The following is a 20,512-nucleotide window of genomic DNA, read 5'->3' on the forward strand; positions in this document are numbered from 1 at the left end:
CCCACCAGCACCCGCCGCCGAGCTACGCGGGGCGGCGGCCTCCGGTCTCTGCCCGCCCCCGGAAGTCTCCCTGCAGCCACTGAGGAGCCACCTTGTTGCGGCCCGCGCCGCCGCCGCTGCTGCCGCCGGGCAATCTGGTGGCCAAGGGGAGGCGTTTGAGGGGCAGCGCTGAGCCCGGCCCAGCCCCCGCGCCGCCGCCGCCGGCGCGCTCGCCCTAGCCCTAGCCGGGCGCCGCCCCTGCCCGCGCCCGCCGGGCGGGCCATGCGGCTGGGGGCCGGAGGCGGCTGGAGGCAGACCGGACGCGCTCTCAGCCCCGCCGGGCGCGGCGCACGTGGATGCTGAGGGGCGGTGAGGCCGGGCCGGGAAGATGCTGTTGTCCCTGGTGCTGCACACCTACTCCATGCGTTACGTCCTGCCCGCCGCCGTGATGATGGGCACCGCGCCGACCTACGTGCTGGCCTGGGGCGCCTGGCGCTTGCTCTCCGCCCTGCTGCCCGCCCGCTTCTACCGGGAGCTGGATGACCGGTTCTACACCATCTACCAGAGCATGGTGCTCTTCTTCTTCGAGCGCTACACCGGCGTGCAGGTGAACCCGCCGCGCCTGGCACCGGGAGAGGGCAGCGAGCAGAGCGGGGGGCCCGGGGCGGGGGGAAGGGAGGGCTGCATTTGGGGTCACTGCCAGTCAGCTGCCACGTGGAGGGCCCGGGATCTGCCCTGGGACTCGTGAATCCACCCATCGCCGTGCCGTTCGGGTGCCACTACATGGACTGCTCAGAGCGGGCGGAGCCTGGTCACCCCGCGGCAAGCATTTGTTGCACCTAAACTGGTGCCCTCGTAAATACTTAGGCAGATGTTAGCCTTGCTCCCCCGAGTAGTCTCACTGAGGTCAGAGTAGCATGAAGGCAAAGAAAATATACTCAGACCACCACTGGATGTTGTGATTGCCCACCTAACCCTCTGTTTGCACAACCTCTCCCTTCAACCTCGTCACTCCTTCCTGTTCTTGTCTCGGTTTTGCAACTAAGCGAGCTGCCCTTGATTGCTGCCACTGACCTTGACGCCCTTGAGCAGCACTCTTGGAAGTCAGTGGTAAAACTCCTACTGACTTCTGTGAAGGCTCTGACCTTTCCATTGTAAGCTCTTGGGGGGCTCCAACTCTCTTATTTTGTAAAGAATCATCACAAAAAGTTTTTATCTGCACTTTTTATTCACAGCTCTAAAAGTACTTTACAAAGGAAGGCAAGTATTGTTATGCTCATTTTACAGGTGTGGAAACTGAGTCATACAGTGGGGAAGAGACATGGGCACAATAATGCTATGGAATCCAGACCCCCCCAGTTAGTGCTTTTAACAACTGAACCGTGTTGTCTCTTTTGCACAATCATGATACTAAATAGATAGGTATTAAAATAATAGTCACGAGTAAGGCAAGCAGAGTTAATGAAACTACTAGATGTTGCTACTGCTACCCAAAGCAAAACTTGAGTGACCTTCCTTCAGTCCTTTGTGACCTTCCTTCAGTCCTTTGCAAATAATGGATCCAAACATATCTGTAGTGCTGAACACTATGAATACAGCTTGGGTATTGCTGATGTCTGACTTGGGTTTCAGGTTGGACTTTTTCTATTATCCTCTAATTCAAAGTAGAGGGAGTGTTAAAGGGATACCTTTGAGATAAAATAGTATGTAAAATGAAATTCCTTACTATATTGCTGCTAATAGTTTAAATTATTATAACTAATGAAAGTAAACATAATGTCTTAATATTTGTACTACTCATTTGCCCAAGTTTTGGGTCAACTGAAGTTAATAGGAGCTGTGATCACTCAGCAGTTCTGAATTCAGGTTCAAGACCTCAAGTTAGGAACCCAGAATTGGTGGCCTCTCTTGCAAGTTTCAGCCGTCTGTTGCCGCTGTCAATGTGCATCTGTGTGCAAATAATTATACTTTATTGAGCACCTTATCTTGGAGAATCTCAAAACACTTTACAGATATTAATGAAAAGTCTCCTAATGCCGCTGTGGGGGGGGGGTTACATCTCCATTTAGAGTAGGAGAAACTGAAGTATAGAGATGTTAAGGCCTACATTTTCAAAAATATCTTAGTTTTGGATCTCCATTATGAATCACCTATGCCCTGATTTTCAGAGCAACTGAGCACCCCTTATAGGTCCAACTGTAGTCAATAAGAGCTGCAGGTGCTCCGCACCTATGAATATAAGCCCTAAGTGTCTGAAGATGGGTAATCAAAATTGTGTATGCTTCTGAAAATGTAGGACTAAATCGTTTGGCCAGGTTCACACAGGAAGTTTGTTACAGAACTGGAAATGGAGCCCAGATCTCTTGACTCCAGTTCTGTAACAAGACTATGCCTCCAAGCATTAGCATTCTTGGAGACTTCAGGAGCCAAGTTAGCGATGTGCATATTTTTGTTTACAAGCTTGTTAGTGCCTTTCAATGCTAAACTTGGACTTCTCCTGTGTGGAAGTTAAATGCATAAGGAGCACTAACTCATTTGATTTGTGATATAAACTAGAACAGGGAGGAAGGATAGTGCTGTGTTTAAGGCACAGGACTAAGATCTGGGAGTTCTGTTCCCTGCTGTGCCACAAATTGTGTTACTGTGGCCAACTCAATTAACTTCTGTCTCTGTTTCCACATCTGTACAATCAGAAAAACAATACTTCCTTATGTCACAGGGTGATGTTAATTGCTTACTCTTTGTTCACAGCCTTGTATTCACATAATATCTTCCATCCAAAGATCTCAGTACATTATTATTTATTAGAATTGATCTGCCAGAGGTGAAAGGCTAGCCGTTTAACTCAACCAATCTTAAGGACAAAATTCAAAATCAAGAATATATGTTTGATGTAAACCATAACAGAATAAATATATGGTTCAGATTTCCTATTAGGAGGGTGCCCTGGGGTAAATATTATGAACAGGACACTTATCATTGAAAAATGCCTGCTCTGTTGAAAATCTAGCACTAACTCATAAGAAAATAAGAATAGAGAATGTCCAGGAAAGACATAGAAGGGGAAACATCAAGAAAACCACTAGCTATGCCAATGCTGTGCTTTTTTCTTAATTTCCCTCAGTTGCTTCAGTGCAAGTCTATCAGTGATGGCAACATAGACCATCAGTTGCTATTTTTGTCATAGGATCAAGTAACCCTGCTAAGAATTGCAACAGTGGATGATCTTTGGAAAAAGTGCAGTGCAGGCAAGGCTAAAAAGAAAGAGGGAACAGAAAGGAACCGAAAGCTAACAAAGGGTCAACTGAAGTCCCCAAGACCAGTCCCCAAGACCAGTGCTTGTGGAATAAAGCTTGTGGCTTAAAACCAGGCGATGGAAAAATAAAGGGAGGGAAGAGGGAAACTGAGAGTAAGAATTAGTCAGAGAAATGCCAAATACCTGGTACTTTCAGCATTTTCAGGTGTAGGAGAGAGAATCCCTGAAACTCATTTTATGTACACATTTTACTACTCTTGATTGCATTTCTCTGAAAAATATTCCATAGCTCTTAACTTGGAGAGGGATCAGGTCATGGCATAGGCCCCAACCTTGCAAACACTTAAGTAGATGTTTGCTGGATTGGGGCCATAATCTTGAAACTGCTACTTTGGGGCATATAATTAGGTTAACAGGGCAGGCAACAATTTTTCCCTAAATATCAAGGCCTGGTGCTTATAGTAAAATATCACTAAACTCAAATCAAACAACAAAAATAGGATATAAGAATGTTAACATTATACTTCTATAGCACTCTTCATCAGGGCTCTCAAATTGCTTTACAAACATTAAAGCATCCTAACATCTCACCTGGGGGAGCTAAATTACTGGATGATGAATTGCATAAATTAGTAGAAATGAAAAAGATGTAGCTTAAATCATTCTCTGGTTTTACAGACAGGGAAACAAGATGTTAAGGATCTGATCAAGCAAAGCACTTAAGTATATACATAGTGTCACTGAAGTCAATAAAACTACACATAAGTTTAAATGCTTTGCTGGATTAGGGCTTTAAGTGACTTGCTCAAAGTTGTACTGTGAGACAGTGGCAGAACTGGAAAAGATCATTTTATTTGAGACTGTATCCTGTCCAGGATTCTTTGGATCTGTTATATTTGCATGATTTGTGGATTTTTAATGCAGTAATATATCTATTCTGTCATAAATATTGGATGTGCCTGCTTTTGATATCCTATCTGTCATGAAATTTCCATTGATATCAATGGAAGTTTTACTGGGTTAACACTGTGAGTTGAGTCCTATATGTAGATTATTTTTTTAGCTAAATTAAATAATAGTGTATCTTATTTTTGCAGGAATGGAGAGGAGAGAAAAGGAGGTTTCTGTGTAGCAACAGCTGTTAATCCACAAAGTATCTAATTACACACAGTTTTTTTCATTCCTCTAACTTAGGGTTTCTAACCAACTTGAGTTCATAAAAACAAAAACCCTCCTCCATGCTGCATATGAATTTTAACTTTATAGCAAACACTTTAAATTTAAATTTGTGAAATAAAATGGAAACTGGGATATATATTTAATTATGTAGCAGAGCTAGTCTGATATGTAATAACCTATAGGGATTGGGAGTAGAAATTAAATTTAAATATATAGTTGTTATTGCAGAGCTCTACAACTATAGGAACCGCTGCTCCAGCATTTTGTTTTAGAGTGTGGTTCTGGTCAGTGATCATGGAGAAGCAGTGCCTTCTTACTCAATCAGCTGCTGTTCTTATATTTTCTGAGTCATATCTGCTTACCTTCCTGCCAAAAATATGCTTTTTGCTCCTGATAGCTTTGCAGATCCCATACAGCAATGAAAGAGAGAACTAGATTCTGTTGTGGCTCTCACGTAATCAACAAAACTGTTAATGAATTTTCAAATGCAGTCTTATTACTGATAATGATGTGTCGCTTGGCTTTCAGAACCCAGAGTGACTTTACAGAGTTGGCAATTAGAAAAAACTTCCTAACCTGCAAATGAAGTCAGTTTAGTCAGACACATTGTGACTGTAAACATGAAATCCCATGATGCCACTTAGAGCCATTTTTCAGAGTATAACTATATTTTAACTGATATTCATGCACTTTGTTGTGATTCACATGCTATAAATATTTATTAAAATAAATCTGTATGCTACGTTCTGACAACGCCCAGGAGCACTAGCTTGGATTACAAACTTATAATACTGAAATGTGTAAATGCAATCTGCTGAAAAGTGGGACATGGATAATTGCCACATTCCTTTCCCTCACACGTCTATCTTGTTGCGAGATCATTGTGTTCTTAAGATACATTTCTATTTTTCTTTGACTTAGCTGTTGACTCCTCTTTGCTCTGCTGTGAGCTACAGCAGTGTTACAATATATTTTTTCTAGCTAGCACATATATAAGATGTTTAAACACTTTTTAAATTTAGTTTAAAGTGAATAGAAAATTTGACAGCAAAGGATGTTACTGAATGACATGGTGGGTCAGAACGGCCACTGACACAAACAGGTGCAACTCCTCTGAGTCATTGGGGTAGCATTTGCTATGCTAATTGTGGATTTGGCCCCAAGTTTCTAAATCATCAAATATGTGGGCTATTTGCAGTTGGTTCACTTAGTTTATTATCTGTTAGTATGTCTATTGTTTCTTTTTGAATTCACCTTTATGTTTTGAAGCAGTTCTGTACCCTTGCCTTCAGGGAGCCCAGAGTTTGTATGTTCTTATTTCAAGGTGTGACTGTGAAAACTAAAATGTTTAAAAATATTTCTGTGATTAGAGTGCTTGAATGGTTGAAAGAATTGGAAATGGGATATGGTAAAGCCTTTCACCTCTCAGTGACCATTTAGACCAGGGGTTCTCAGGACAACTTTTTTGGTGGACTGGCCTCAGAGTGCGGCCACCAACTCTTGCTGGTGGCCGCTCTCGTATTTTTTTCCTAAAATACTTGTGGGCTGGAGCCTGAAGCCCTGTGTCCAGCTCCTGAAGCCCCACAGATGGGGCCGTGTGGCTGGAGCCTGAGGCCTGCTGCCACACAGCCAGAGTCCAGGGCTGGAATCTGAAGCCCCATGGTCAGAGCCTGCCTCCACTGGGCTGAAACCCAAAGACTGAGCCTCACTGCCCCTGTGAAGGTGGGGAACTCAGTGGCTGCCTGCTCCTCCAGCGTTGTGCCCCAGGTGTCTCCAGAAGGGGGCAGAATCCAACCCCTGCTGGCAGCCCCAGCAACCAACACCAAGGCGGTGCATCCAGGAGCAACAGGGAGGGACCACTACTTTGCCATTTCCCCTCACTACCCCACCACCCCCAAGAACAGCCCAGGAGGCTTTGGCCGCATTTGAGAAACGCTGATTTAGACTCCTATCCCAGTTGCCGTCAGGGTGATGAAATTAATGCCTGTGGTGGTTGTGCATGTGTTTCACAGCTGGTGAGAGGTAAATGCTCTTTATTGTAATCTTTTCTAATTTTGTTTGGTATTTGGGTTGACTGGCAATGTAGAAATGTTAAAGCAGCAGCCAGAGTGATGATTTCTTTAAGAATTATATTCAAACTGCAGGGTTTTGACTGATATAAAATCCATGCCTGATTTACTGTGAATGGTTTTTGGGTTTATTTTCCTTGTCCAACATGTACACATCTACCTTTCTGTCTCCATTTGCACCCTCTTTGGAGCAGGAAATGTTAGAAGTGATGCTTCTAGAAGCATTATGAAATTCTAATTTTAATAGGGCTCAAGTTATTAGGAGAATTGGATGTGTCTCATTGGTAATGCTTCTACAATTATAGTCAGCACAACCATGTTGTTTCTAACATCCATTACAGAGTATGTACTACACCACAAGTACGCTACGTTGTGTAATATGCTTTCTGCAATGGGAGTTAAAGTTTGGACCTGTATACATTCATAGACCAAGAGTTTTTAACGCTTTGGCCTAGTCTGTACTGGGAAAGCGGCATGGTGTTAGAAAATGTGCTGACTAACACATAGTTAAAAAACAACTTGGCACCTAGTAGACAAGGACAGCTGTGTTTAAAAATGTTAGCTGCTGATGGCCAGGAATGCCTTGTTTTTCCTAGAGCTCTCACTGATATTGCCACTGGAGATGCTATTGTAGCAATCATGAGATATGTTGGGGGGAAAAGTCCAGTATAGTCACAGCCTGGTATTCCTGTCTAATGCTAGAAGCTCTTAGTGAGGCAAATGGGTGGGAAAAGTTTGGGAATGGCTAAGGGGACAGGTTTGAGACTATAATGAGTGTGTTGATGGGAATGAAAGTTAACTATCCCTAGAAAGAGCATCCCTTTAATGACAGACACTATAGAGGAGTGCTAAATCTCATGATATAAGGTAACGAAACAAGGAAATGTTGGGACCTGACCCTAAGTTTTAAAATTATGACCCATTGTTTGGGTCTGACTTTCACAAACTTTAGAAAGGATCCCTACTTTTTCACAATTATTTCCCAACTGGACACTCACAGAGACTGGTTTTAGAATAAACTGTCTCACTAGGGATGTTAGATAGACCAGGTGGGGGAGGTAAAATCTTTTATTGGACCAACTTAGGGATAGTCAGGAAGAGGATTCTTACTAAGGAATATGTGCCTTATATAGTTCAATATTTCTTTGTGTATATTATTGTACAGGTGTTAAATGATGCTGCTTAAGCACAATGGATAAAGTTTCCAAACGTAGATACCTAACTTTAGATACCTAAATCCACAAATAGATCTAGGTAGCTAAAGTTAGGCACCTGAGTGAAACTTTGGCCATACTCGGTATGTCTCAAACATATTTTTGGGTATGTGTTTCATGCTACAAGATGCAGAAAATCCCACACTGGGGGTGCATGTATGCATGCAAGATAGATAATGTGTGTCTATCTATCTGTGCTTAATTTCTATTCTGATTGCCTTTGACTGCCACTGAGAGTGAAAGTGGTGTCCCATTTAAACACACAGAGACGGTGTTTACCATTCAGCTGGATGCCAAGTAGAAGTTTGATATATTGCAGCCTGTGACTATATGTTAGGGGCCAGCACTGGGAGATTCAATTAAATCATACAGGGCCTGACATTGAGGTGTTTTGTGCTTGTTGCTCCCATTGTCTTTGATTGAAGTTGTGGGCACTTAGCATTTCTGAAATCAAGCTTCTATTGTCAAAACCAAAAGTAACCTAAAAGCTCCGGCAGTTGGCAAACTAGTAAAAACTTGTTTGGACAGTCTTGTAAACTGCACTGTCTTTTTAATCTCCAAGTTATGACTGTACTTGAGTTTCATAATGATGTCAGCGATCGAAGGTTGTATCTGTATCTAGTACCAACATGTGGAATTGTCAGTAAATATAAAGTTATGCATCTAGGGAAATCCTAAGAAGTCAAAAATATATGCTGGCTAGCACTAAAGAGAAAAGGACTTATGAATAATACCTTGGGGGATTAAAACAAAAAAGGCTTTGTGTTTGAAGGCAGGTTCAGCTGCAAGAACAAGAGGATGAACTAGAAGGATTTGCATTTCTAAACAATCATTTAAACAATCCTGTTTGTGATTGAGAGTCAGGAGATTTAACTTAATCACAAACAGGATTGTTTAGATTAAGTCAGATCTCTTGACTCTCCGTTTTTACAATCCTGTCTGTAATTAAGTCAAATCTCCTGGCTCTCAATCTAGTGCTCTATCCTCTGAACATTCATATAGGGATAGTTTCTCTCCTCAGATACATTTTACCCCAGTGGTGGCCGAGCAACTGAAAGGGTGACCAATGTGTAGCTGTTGCCTTATTTAGTATAGTGAAACCACCTTCTCTTATTAAGCATCTGTTTTGCAGATTTTCCTACTTTGATTGACCTTATAACTCTTCAGGAATTGTTTGAACTGCATTGACCCTTTTTTGTCATCATAGTTATTAACTGGTAGATAATGGATCATGAAAATATCCACAACAGCTTTATATTTAATACAACCAAATAGTTTATGTACAGTTGACTGTTAACAGAATGAGAAAAGACTCCTTTATATTTGGTATAGTGCCCCTCTTGCTCTGCTATTGCCACTCTTAACATCGTTTGAAAAAATTGGGTGTTACTCTGGATTGACAGTGAATTACTTCAGTGAATTATTCAGACTTAAAGTGGTATAGCAGAACAGAATTTATCCTAGGGTCCCTTAGTAGTGTTAGATTTGAAAATAGGTTTGGATGAAAGAGATCCTGACACTTCAGATATAAAGAAGTGTTCTGTTGAGGAGAAAACTTCCCTTATCTATTTTGGATTATTTTTTAAAAACTTTATGCAGAGTGAAATGAGGAAAATCTTCTTTCCCCTCCCCCTGCTTCTGTCACTCAATATGTGCAAAGCAACCCCACTATAATAGATGGGGAGTTGGATGATCATAAGTATTGGAGCGAGAGACTAGTTTGTTTCGAGTTATTTTGATTTGCATTTAAAATTAGTCACTCATACTTGGGTGAATTCTGCTTATTTGAACATATGCCTATATATACTAAAAAATTAAATTTCAGACTGCATCATGTTTATAACATGAATATCATTTACAGAATCACACATTGCTGTTAGACCAGAGAAGTGTTGGAGAACTAAGTAAGGCACTTTTGAAAATTTTTAAGTAACATTTTCAAAAGTAACTTTGGCGCCTGCGTTCCACTGAAAGTCAGTAGTATTTAGGCTTCAAAAGCACTTTTGAAAATAGAGAATAGGTGCTTATGAAAATCTTATCCTGAGTCACAAATGAAGAAACTCTAGCATTTTCACTATCTTCCTTTTCCATCCCTCATGATTCATTGATAAGTACATGCCAGCCTAAGAGTTTAGGGCAGGGGTGGCCAACCTGTGGCTCCGAAGCCACATGCAGCTATTCATAAGTTAATATGCGGCTCCTTGTACAGGCACCGACTTCGGGGCTGGAGCTACAGACACCAGCTTTCCAATGTGCTGATGGGTGCTCACTGCTCAAACCCTGGCTCTGCCACAGGCCCTGCCCCCACTCCACCCCTTCCTGCCCCCTCCCCTAAGCCTGCCATGCCCTCACTTCTCCCCTATCCCCCCAGAGCCTCCTGCATGCCATGAAATAACTGATCAGGGAGGGAGGGGGAGGTGCTGATCAGTGGGGCCGCCAGTGGGCGGGAGGCACTGGGAGCGGGGTGGGGGAAGTGATGGGAGCTGCTGACGTATTACTGTGACTCTTTGGCAGTGTACATTGGTATCTTTTGGCTTCTTCTCCAGCTCAGGTTGGCCACCCCTGGTTTAGGGCATACTTTTGTACAAACATTTGTACAATGTTACAGATAACATTTAACGAGCGCCCTCTTCAAGTCCTTTGCAAGAGGTTAACTATAAGGTCCTGTACAAGAGTGTTTCTCTCACTAGAACTCCTAAAGATGATGTCTGTCAGAATGTCCCTGATTCTTGCTGTTAGGGGAGGGACTAAGGATAAAATTTTCAAAAAGCTCCTAAGTGTCATGTCACTTTTGAAAATTTTAGCATTATTCTAATTATTCTAATTATTCATTAAAGGAAGGTGTGTTCTTGGGAAACAATAGTTCTTACATTGTATTTGAGTCACTCAGCTCTCTTTTGAGGAAATCCCAAATTTTCATAAGCCTTGAACGACTTTGCTACAGGATTATAGGGGAGACTATTTCAGGCATTTTTGCTATCTTAATGAAGTCAGTTAGAACAGCTTGTTCTAGGTGGGAAGTGGTTTCAAGTTTTTAAAAAATCAAGATGTTCACTTTCCAGGCAATACTCTTCATCTGGTTCAGCTGAAATCTCAGCTTGTAAATAGATTTCCTCTCACTTTACTTTTTCAGTGTGTGCTTGAGGGACCTGCAGTCCTCTCTAGAAAATGCAGTGTTTTAGTAATTTATATTAGGGCCTGCTTAAAGGGTGTATTGACTTTCATCTTCCCATCAATCACCCACTATAAGGACTGCAAATTTTTGCCAATGCAAGTAATGTCGGCATAAAGCCACTGCAGTTAACATATTGCTTGACTCCTTGCGTCGGCAATGTGTGTATTCACCAGGAGTGCTTATTTTGAGGCACAGTGCAGTGCACCATGGATAAGTATCCCAGCATGCAACTCGCCACCGTTCAGCACACTCTCTTTTGGTAAGTTTTTGTAATGCATTGAAGGGCAGAAACGGGTGACTGGGACTACAGGGTCAAGTCCCCATCATACTGTTTTCGCCACCCCATAATGCCATCTCTATTCCATAAATTTTGCACCTATTTTAAAAATCCCATGAACCCACACAGGATTTATCACTGTCTGCCATCTTGGACAAAAGCGTGGACCTTTACAGCTTTGCACTGTTGTCATGAGCTTTGCAAGAACAGGATGATCTTTGGTTTTTGCAGAGCCACAAGAAGAGCCATGGGGAACATAGAATCACAGAATATCAGGGTTGGAAGAGACCTCAGGAGGTCATCTAGTCCAACCCCCTGCTCAAAGCAGGACCAATCCCCAACTAAATCATCCCAGCCAGGGCTTTGTCAAGCCTGACCTTAAAAACTTCTAAGGAAGGAGATTCCACCACCTCCCTAGGTAACGCATTCCAGTGTTTCACCACCCTCCTAGTGAAAAAGTTTTTCCTAATATCCAACCTAAACCTCCCCCTCTGCAACTTGATGATTTCCTGGAGGGCATACTGCTGTGGTGTTCATGGAGCAGCTGGAAATGGTGGAGTGCTCCTTCTGGGCTGGAGAAATGAGCACTGACTGGTGGGATTGCATCATAATGCAGACTTGGGATGATGAGCAGTGGCTGAAGAACTTTCAGATGCATAGGGCCGCATTCCTGGATCTGTGTGCTGGCTTGCTCCAGCCCTCCGGCTTAGGAACACCAGAATGAAAGCTGCACTGACAGTGGAGACGCAAGTGGTGATTGCATGGTGGAAACTTGCAATGCTGAGTTGTTACCACCGGTCAGTGGGAAATCATTTTGGAGTTGTAAAATCCACTGTGGAGGCCCGTTGCGATGTGAGACTCACCTCGCCTCAGTATATGGCTACTGCCAGTCACCACCTAACCCCCATTCACTGGGGCGGACTGCAGTGTACAAGCCACTCATCACAGGCAAGGGGGGTTTGGACCTGCTGCCTCCACCTACCCTTGGGCTGCCCTGTGGCAACCCCAGTACCCTGTCTTAGGCCATCTGCCAGGCCTGCAGCCTGGGGCTTTTCCAGTCTGGAGCCTCCTAGCTCCTTTGGCCTTCCCCAGCCCTGCTTCACCTCAGGTACCCTGGTACGCTCCCCAGCAGCCAGGCCGGTCTCTCTCCACAGCTAGAGGAGACTCTGTCTGAACGTCTGGCTCACAGTCCTTTTATAAGGGCCAGCTGTAGTCTGTTGGGGCGTGGCCCCAGCTGTGCCTACTTCCCAGTCAGCCTGGGAGCTACTTGCCCCCAGCCACAGCCCTCTCCTGGGCTGTTTCAAGCCCCTCTGGGCAGGAGCGGGTGACTACCCCGCTACAAGGCCATTGTCATGCAATGGTACAGGGCCATTAATCATCTCCTGCTACGCAGAACTGTGACTCTCGGCAATTTGCAGAACATAATGGATGGCTTTGCAGCAGTAGAGTTCCTGAACTGCGGTACTCCAGCAATAGAGGGCACTCCTCTTCACTCTTTTGGCACCAGACCACCTTGCCACAGAGTACATCAACAGAAAGGGCTATTTTTCTATGGTTACGCAAATGCTCGTGAGTCACTCGGAATGCTCCAATGACATCAGTGTTGGCTGGTAAAGGAATGATGCTTGCATCTTTAAGAACATAGGTCAGTTCAGAAAGCTACAAGCATGGACTTTTTCCCTGACCAGCGGATTACCATTGGTGATGTTGAAATGTCAATAGTGATCCTAGTGGACCCAGCCTACCCTTAGTCCCCTGGCTCATGAAGCTGTACACTGGCCACCTCAACAGCACCAAGGGAAAATTCAGATATTGGCTCAGCAGGTGCAGAATGACAGTTGAATGCACTTTTGGTAGATTGAAGGAATAGTGGCATTGTTTACTCAAAAGATTGGATCTCAGTGAGAAAAATATCCCAATGGTTATAGCAGTCTGCTGTGTCCTGCATAATATCTTTAAAGCAAAAGGGGAAAAGTTGTTGCCGGGGTGGTGGGCGGAGGTGGAACAGTTCTCTGCTGCGTTTGAACAGCCAGACATAAGGGCTATCAGAAGAACTCAATGCAGAGCTATAAGGCACTTGAAAGAGCATTTTAACAGCAAGCCACAGTAATGCATCATGGTGTACAGTGCTCTACCTGCAATTTGGGTGCCTGTAAGGAATTGTTTGGTGCTTAGTGCACATCTGTGAATATAACACTGACAATGCACATACTAATTTTGTGGAGCTTGCTGTACATTTATGATTGTTACACTGTGTTTGCCACTGATCCTATGAGTTGTGTCACAGTGTGTAAAACTACTAGTGGGTGCTTTCAGTACCGTCAGGCACTCTGCAGCATATGTTGGGAACTAATAAAGATGAATTATTTTCCAAACAATAGAATTTTATTGAGTAGCAAAAACACTTTAAAAATTCTGTGCAAGTTAAAAGCAAATACATTAAAACCTCAATAAATTTATGGAACAGAGCGTAAAGAAGAGGAAGGAACATTCAGGTTCATTTTAGCTACAAATACATCAGTCATAGCTCTCACAGGTCAGTGTATGTGAAGCTGTGATTCTCCTGAATGTTCCCTGGTGTGCAGCGGTAAGAAAGGGATGCAGCCCTCGTTGCCACGTGGAATGTTGGGGGGGGGGGTGTAGGGAGGTGCTATACTAGGGTTGTCCAGGGACTGCAAAGGGAGGTGAGCCTGGGATTGTTGTGCCTATGGATCCACAAGAGTTTGCAGCATCTGTTTGTGCTGCCAGAGAAGCCCCATTATGTCCTGGTGCATCTACCTCTCCTTTTCCTGTGGGGCCTCTTAGACCTTTCTCCTGTTTGCTGTTTCCTTCTCCATATAGTCTGTATTATTCATCCTCCAGGCCCTCTGTTCATGATCTGATGCAGCCCTGGCTTACAGAATCTCACTGAATGTGTCATCCCAAGTCATCTTCTTTCTCCTCCTTATCTGGCACAGGCATTCTCTGGGTGTGGAAGGGGAACCCCGCAAGGCCTCAACAGCAGCAGCTACAGATAAAACACACAGAGCTATGATTGTCAGTATAATCACAATGGAAAGTGAAAGTTAAGATTCAGAACTCCCTTCCCTTGCTCCCCTAAAGTTTAAAACAAGACATGTTTATTACATACTTCTGCTTTATGGTGCCACACACAAGCACTCTAGCACCAGCCATGGTGACTGTGGGTGACCAGGAGTGAGGGAAATGAGGAGGGGATTGCTTGGTTGCACGAAACTATGATTATAGGGCAATGGCACTGAAAATTGGTACCATTTTCCATAGGCTGTGGTGACGTTAGCTGATATCTCACTCATGAGGGTAACAAAGGCAGAGAGCGCACAGCTCCTGTGGGCATCCCAACGCTACCCAGTCCCTTTTTACTGGAACTTTTCCTGCCAAAGTTGTCACTGACTGGCGAGGGAAAGTGTCCTACTGTGGAGGAAGAAATAGGGCTGCCATCCTAGAAACCTTCTGGAGAGGATTGCAGAGCACCGTCATGAAAATTTCATCAAGATCGTTCAGGTAAATTCTAGGGACATCCCTATACGTAAACGAAGTGCTCTACATGGCCCCTCTCTTGTTCTACAGAGGAATGGAAAGCAGATGACAATGTGCTCTCTTTTTGTTCTACTGCTATCTCTTCTAGTACGAGTAAATAAATGAAAAGTTGATAGCTGTGTCCTGCTAAGTTGGGGCTGCCATCACTGTAATGGAAAATAAATTTACACACTTAGCCAAGGTTCCTTTCCTGCATTGAGCTCACCCATGCTCAACTGCCAGGACTGACTGGACTGCGGTGGAGTCTCAAACAGGTCGTGGCTCATGGCATCGCCTCTTCTTTCTCCTCCTCCTCCTTCTTCATGCCAGGGGCCTGTGACTTAAGCTTCATGGCGATATCGGTGGTGTGCGGGCTGGTGGTAGGTATGCAGCTCTTTGTAAAAGTGGCAGGTCTGTGGCTTGGCACTGGATTGACTGCTGGCTTCCCTGGCTGCCTGATATGTCTGACACACTCTCTTCACTTTCACGTGGCACTACTGCTGATCCCTGTTGTACCCCTTCTCTTGCATCCGCCGTGCAATCTGCTTGTAGGTTTCCACATTTCTACAGCTGGTCAGGAGCTGTGCTTGCATACCCTCTTCTCCCCACAGGCCCAGGAGATCCTGTCCGTTCCAGTCCAGAGAACAAATTGGAGCATGTAGCCAGCATGGTCAGCTGCGAAGTTGTGCATGGCAATGAAGAGCTGCTAGGTGTGCTCGCCAAGCTGGGCAATCAGGACAAGGCATTTTAAAAATTCACAGGGTTTTAAAAGTCTTCTGGTCTCCATGACCTCCGGGCAGTGGAGTTCATAATTGTGATCAGAGAAGTCAGTGTCGGGCATTGTGGGACAGCTGCTGGAGGACTGTTAAGATTGACATAGGTAACACAGTGTCTACGTTCGCACGGTGTCAACTTCAGTTTGACTGTAGTTCACCATTGTTGGGGAGTGGTGTTACAATGTAGGCGTAATGGAAAGCTTACATCAGTGGGAGACAAATACAAGTGAAGATGCATGCACAGCTTCATCGATGCAAGCCATCTTAGGGTATGTCTACACTACGGAATAAGGTCGAATTTATAGAAGTCGTTTTTTTTAGAAATCGGTTTTATATATTCGTGTGTGTGTGTCCCCGCAGAAGTGCATTAAGTGCATTAACTCGGCGGAGTGCTTCCACAGTACCGAGGCTAGAGTCGACTTCCGGAGCGTTGCACTGTGGGTAGCTATCCCACAGTTCCCGCAGTCTCCACTGCCCATTGGAATTCTGGGTTGAGATCCCAATGCCTGATGGGTCTGAAACATTGTCGCGGGTGGTTCTGGGTACATATCATCAGTCTCCCCTTCCCTCCCTCCCTCCCTCCGTGAAAGCAAGGGCAGACAATCGTTTCGCGCCTTTTTTCCTGAGTTACCTGTGCGGACGCCATACCACCGCAAGCATGGAGCCCGCTCAGGTAACCGTCACCGTATGTCTCCTGGGTGCTGGCAGACGCGGTACTGCATTGCTACACAGTAGCAGCAACCCATTGCCTTGTGGCAGCAGACGGTACAGTACGACTGGTAGCCGTCCTCGTCATGTCCGGGGTGTTCCTGGTCGCCTGTGTGAGGTCGATCAGAAGCGCCTGGGCAGACATGGGCGCAGGGACTAAATTTTTAGTGACTTGACCAGGTCATTCTCTTAAGTCCGGCAGTCAGTCCTATTGAACCGTCTTATGGTGAGCAGGCAGGCAGTATGGATTGCTAGCAGTCCTATTGCACCGTCTTCTGCCGAGCAGCCATGAGATGTGGATGGCATGCAGTTCTTCTGCACCGTCTGCTGCCAGCCAAAGATGTAAAAGATAGATGGAGTGGATCAAAACAAGAAATAGACCAGATTTGTTTTGTACTCAGTTGCCTTCTCCCCTGTCTAGGGGACTCATTCCTCTAGGTCACATTGCAGTCACTCACAGAGAACGTGCAGCGAGGTAGATCTAGCCATGTATCAATCAGAGGCCAGGCTAACCTCCTTGTTCCAATAAGAACAATAACTTAGGTGCTCCATTTCTTTATTGGAACCCTCCGTGAAGTCCTGCCTGAACTACTCCTTGATGTAAAGCCACCCCCTTTCTTGATTTTAGCTCCCTGAAGCCAACCCTGTAAGCCGTGTCGTCAGTCGCCCCTCCCTCCGTCAGAGCAACGGCAGACAATCGTTCCGCGCCTTTTTTCTGTGCGGACGCCATACCAAGGCAAGCAAGGAGTCCGCTCAGCTCACTTTGGCAATTAGGAGCACATTAAACACCACACGCATTATCCAGCAGTATATGCAGCACCAGAACCTGGCAAAGCGCTACCGGGCGAGGAGGCGACATCAGCGCGGTCACGTGAGTGATCAGGACATGGACACAGATTTCTCTGAAAGCATGGGCCCTGCCAATGCATGCATCATGGTGCTAATGGGGCAGGTTCATGCTGTGGAACGCCGATTCTGGGCTCGGGAAACAAGCACAGACTGGTGGGACCGCATAGTGTTGCAGGTCTGGGACGATTCCCAGTGGCTGCGAAACTTTCGCATGCATAAGGGCACTTTCATGGAACTTTGTGACTTGCTTTCCCCTGCCCTGAAGCGCATGAATACCAAGATGAGAGCAGCCCTCACAGTTGAGAAGCGAGTGGCGATAGCCCTGTGGAAGCTTGCAACGCCAGACAGCTACCGGTCAGTTGGGAATCAATTTGGAGTGGGCAAATCTACTGTGGGGGCTGCTGTGATGCAAGTAACCCACGCAATCAAAGATCTGCTGATATCAAGGGTAGTGACCCTGGGAAATGTGCAGGTCATAGTGGATGGCTTTGCTGCAATGGGATTCCCTAACTGTGGTGGGGCCATAGACGGAACCCATATCCCTATCTTGGCACCGGAGCACCAAGCCGGCGAGTACATAAACCGCAAGGGGTACTTTTCAATAGTGCTGCAAGCTCTGGTGGATCACAAGGGACGTTTCACCAACATCAACGTGGCATGGCCGGGAAAGGTACATGACGCTTGCATCTTCAGGAACTCTGGTCTGTTTCAAAAGCTTCAAGAAGGGACTTTATTCCGAAACCAGAAAATAACTGTTGGTGATGTTGAAATGCCTATATGTATCCTTGGGGACCCAGCCTACCCCTTAATGCCATGGCTCGTGAAGCTGTACACAGGCAGCCTGGACAGTAGTCAGGAGCTGTTCAACTACAGGCTGAGCAAGTGCAGAATGGTGGTAGAATGTGCATTTGGACGTTTAAAGGCGCGCTGGCGCAGTTTACTGACTCGCTTAGACCTCAGCGAAACCTATATTCCCACTGTTATTACTGCTTGCTGTGTGCTCCACAATATCTGTGAGAGTAAGGGGTAGACGTTTATGGCGGGGTGGGAGGTTGAGGCAAATCGCCTGGCTGCTGGTTACGCGCAGCCAGACACCAGGGCGGTTAGAAGAGCACAGGAGGGCGCGGTACGCATCAGAGAGGCTTTGAAAACCAGTTTCATGACTGGCCAGGCTACGGTGTGAAAGTTCTGTTTGTTTCTCCTTGATGAAACCCCCCGCCCCTTGGTTCACTCTACTTCCCTGTAAGCTAACCACCCTCTCCTCCTCCCTTCGATCACCGCTTGCAGAGGCAATAAAGTCATTGTTGCTTCACATTCATGCATTCTTTATTCATTCATCACACAAATAGGGGGGTGACTACCAAGGTAGCCCAGGAGGGGTGGTGGAGGAGGGAAGGAAAATGCCACACAGCACTTTAAAAGTTTACAACTTTAAAATTTATTGAATGACAGCCTTCTTTGTTTTGGGCAATCCTCTGTGGTGGAGTGGCTGGTTGGCCGGAGGCCCCCCCACCGCGTTCTTGGGCGTCTGGGTGTGGAGGCTATGGAACTTGGGGAGGAGGGCGGTTGGTTACACAGGGGCTGTAGTGGCAGTCTGTGCTCCAGCTGCCTTTGCTGCAGCTCAACCATACACTGGAGCATACTGGTTTGGTCCTCCAGCAGCCTCAGCATTGAATCCTGCCTCCTCTCATCACGCTGCCGCCACATTCGAGCTTCAGCCCTCTCTTCAGCCCGCCACTTACTCTCTTCAGCCCGCCACCTCTCCTCCTGGTCATTTTGTGCTTTCCTGCAGTCTGACATTATTTGCCTCCACGCATTCGTCTGTGCTCTGTCAGTGTGGGAGGACAGCATGAGCTCGGAGAACATTTCATCTCGAGTGCGTTTTTTTTTCTTTCTAATCTTCACTAGCCTCTGGGAAGGAGAAGATCCTGTGATCATTGAAACACATGCAGCTGGTGGAGAAAAAAAAAAGGGACAGCGGTATTTAAAAAGACACATTTTATAAAACACTCTTTCAGGGTAAACCTTGCTGTTAACATTACATACATAGCACATGTGCTTTCGTTACAAGGTCGCATTTTGCCTCCCCCCACCACGTGGCTACCCCCACAACCCTCCCCCCTCCCTGTGGCTAACAGCGGGGAACATTTCTGTTCAGCCGCAGGCAAACAGCCCAGCAGGAATGGGCTCCTCTGAGTGTCCCCTGAAGAAAAGCACCCTATTTCAACCAGGTGACCATGGATTATATCTCACTCTCCTGAGGATAACACGGAGAGATAAAGAACAGATGTTGCTTGAACGCCAGCAAACATACACTGCAATGCTTTGTTGTACAATGATTCCCGAGTACGTGTTACTGGCCTGGAGTGGTAAAGTGTCCTACCATGAAGGACGCAATAAGTCGGCCCTCCCCAGAAACCTTTTGCAAAGGCTTTGGGAGTATATCCAGGAGAGCCGCGAATGCCAGGGCAAAGTAATCCTTTCACATGCTTGCTTTTAAACCATGTATAGTATTTTAAAAGGTACACTCACCGGAGGTCCCTTCTCCGCCTGCTGGATCCAGGAGGCAGCCTTGGGTGGGTTCAGGGGGTACTGGCTCCAGGTCCAGGGTGAGAAACAGTTCCTGGCTGTCGGGAAAACCGGTTTCTCCTCCTGCTTGCTGTGAGCGATCTACAACCTCGTCGTCATCATCATCATCTTCGTCCCCAAAACCTGCTTCCGTATTGCCTCCATCTCCATTGAAGGAGTCAAACAACACGGCTGGGGTAGTGGTGGCTGAACCCCCTAAAATGGCATGCAGCTCATCATAGAAGCGGCATGTTTGGGGCTCTGACCCGGAGCGGCCGTTCGCCTCTCTGGTTTTCTGGTAGGCTTGCCTCAGCTCCTTCATTTTCACGCGGCACTGCTTCGGGTCCCTGTTATGGCCTCTGTCCTTCATGCCCTGGGAGATTTTGACAAAGGTTTTGGCATTTCGAAAACTGGAACGGAGTTCTGCTAGCACGGATTCCTCTCCCCATACAGCGATCAGATCCCGTACCTCCCGTTCGGTCCATGCTGGAGCTCTTTTGCGATTCTGAGACTCCATCATGGTCACCTCTGCTGATGAGCTCTGCATGGTCACCTGCAGCTTGCCACCCTGGCCAAACAGGAAATGAGATTCAAAAGTTCGCGGTTCTTTTCCTGTCTACCTGGCCAGTGCATCTGAGTTGAGAGTGCTGTCCAGAGCGGTCAAAATGGAGCACTCTGGGATAGCTCCCGGAGGCCAATACCGTCGAATTGTGTCCACAGTACCCCAAATTCGACCCGGCAAGGCCGATTTAAGCGCTAATCCACTTGTCAGGGGTGGAGTAAGGAAATCGATTTTAAGAGCCCTTTAAGTTGAAATAAAGGGCTTCATCGTGTGGACGGGTGCAGGTTTACATCGATTTAATGCTGCTAAATTCGACCTAAAGTCCTAGTGTAGACCAGGGCTTAGATAGACCTAACTTTGTAC

General features: G+C 45.8%; 2 protein-coding genes across 3 annotated transcripts in view; one reads left to right on the forward strand and one right to left on the reverse strand.

The window, feature by feature from the left end:
• The first annotated feature begins 269 nt into the window (after window positions 1–269).
• Window positions 270–20,512, forward strand: part of AGPAT5 (1-acylglycerol-3-phosphate O-acyltransferase 5) — a 126,424-nt gene continuing 106,181 nt past the window's right edge. For both annotated transcript variants that reach the window (XM_074946830.1, XM_074946831.1), the window contains exon 1: window positions 270–586. In XM_074946830.1, the coding sequence (XP_074802931.1) occupies window positions 368–586 (219 nt within the window). In that variant the 5' untranslated portion in view covers window positions 270–367. The remainder of the gene's footprint in view (window positions 587–20,512) is intronic.
• Window positions 18,451–20,134, reverse strand: LOC141983803 (uncharacterized). The gene is made up of 3 exons (XM_074946811.1): window positions 19,546–20,134; window positions 18,758–18,971; window positions 18,451–18,703 (listed from the first exon to the last, which is right to left on the reverse strand). The coding sequence occupies exons 1-3, from the start codon at window positions 20,132–20,134 to the stop codon at window positions 18,451–18,453; spliced, it is 1,056 nt and encodes a 351-aa protein (XP_074802912.1).

This window comes from Natator depressus, chromosome 3 (genome assembly GCF_965152275.1).
Source record: "Natator depressus isolate rNatDep1 chromosome 3, rNatDep2.hap1, whole genome shotgun sequence".
In the NCBI taxonomy this organism is placed as follows: Eukaryota; Metazoa; Chordata; order Testudines; family Cheloniidae; genus Natator; species Natator depressus.

What these genes read in the sequence shown, in the direction of transcription:
- LOC141983803 (XM_074946811.1), bottom strand. Translation starts at nt 20,134, where the DNA reads ATGCAGAGCTCATCAGCAGAGGTGACCATGATGGAGTCTCAGAATCGC. An exon ending in AGAAGGGACCTCCGGTGAGT is followed by an intron (nt 18,972 to 19,545) that starts GTACCTTTTAAA and finishes TTTCTCCACCAG; the next exon opens with CTGCATGTGTTTCAATGATC. An exon ending in TGGCGGGCTGAAGAGAGTAA is followed by an intron (nt 18,704 to 18,757) that starts GTGGCGGGCTGA and finishes GCGTGATGAGAG; the next exon opens with GAGGCAGGATTCAATGCTGA.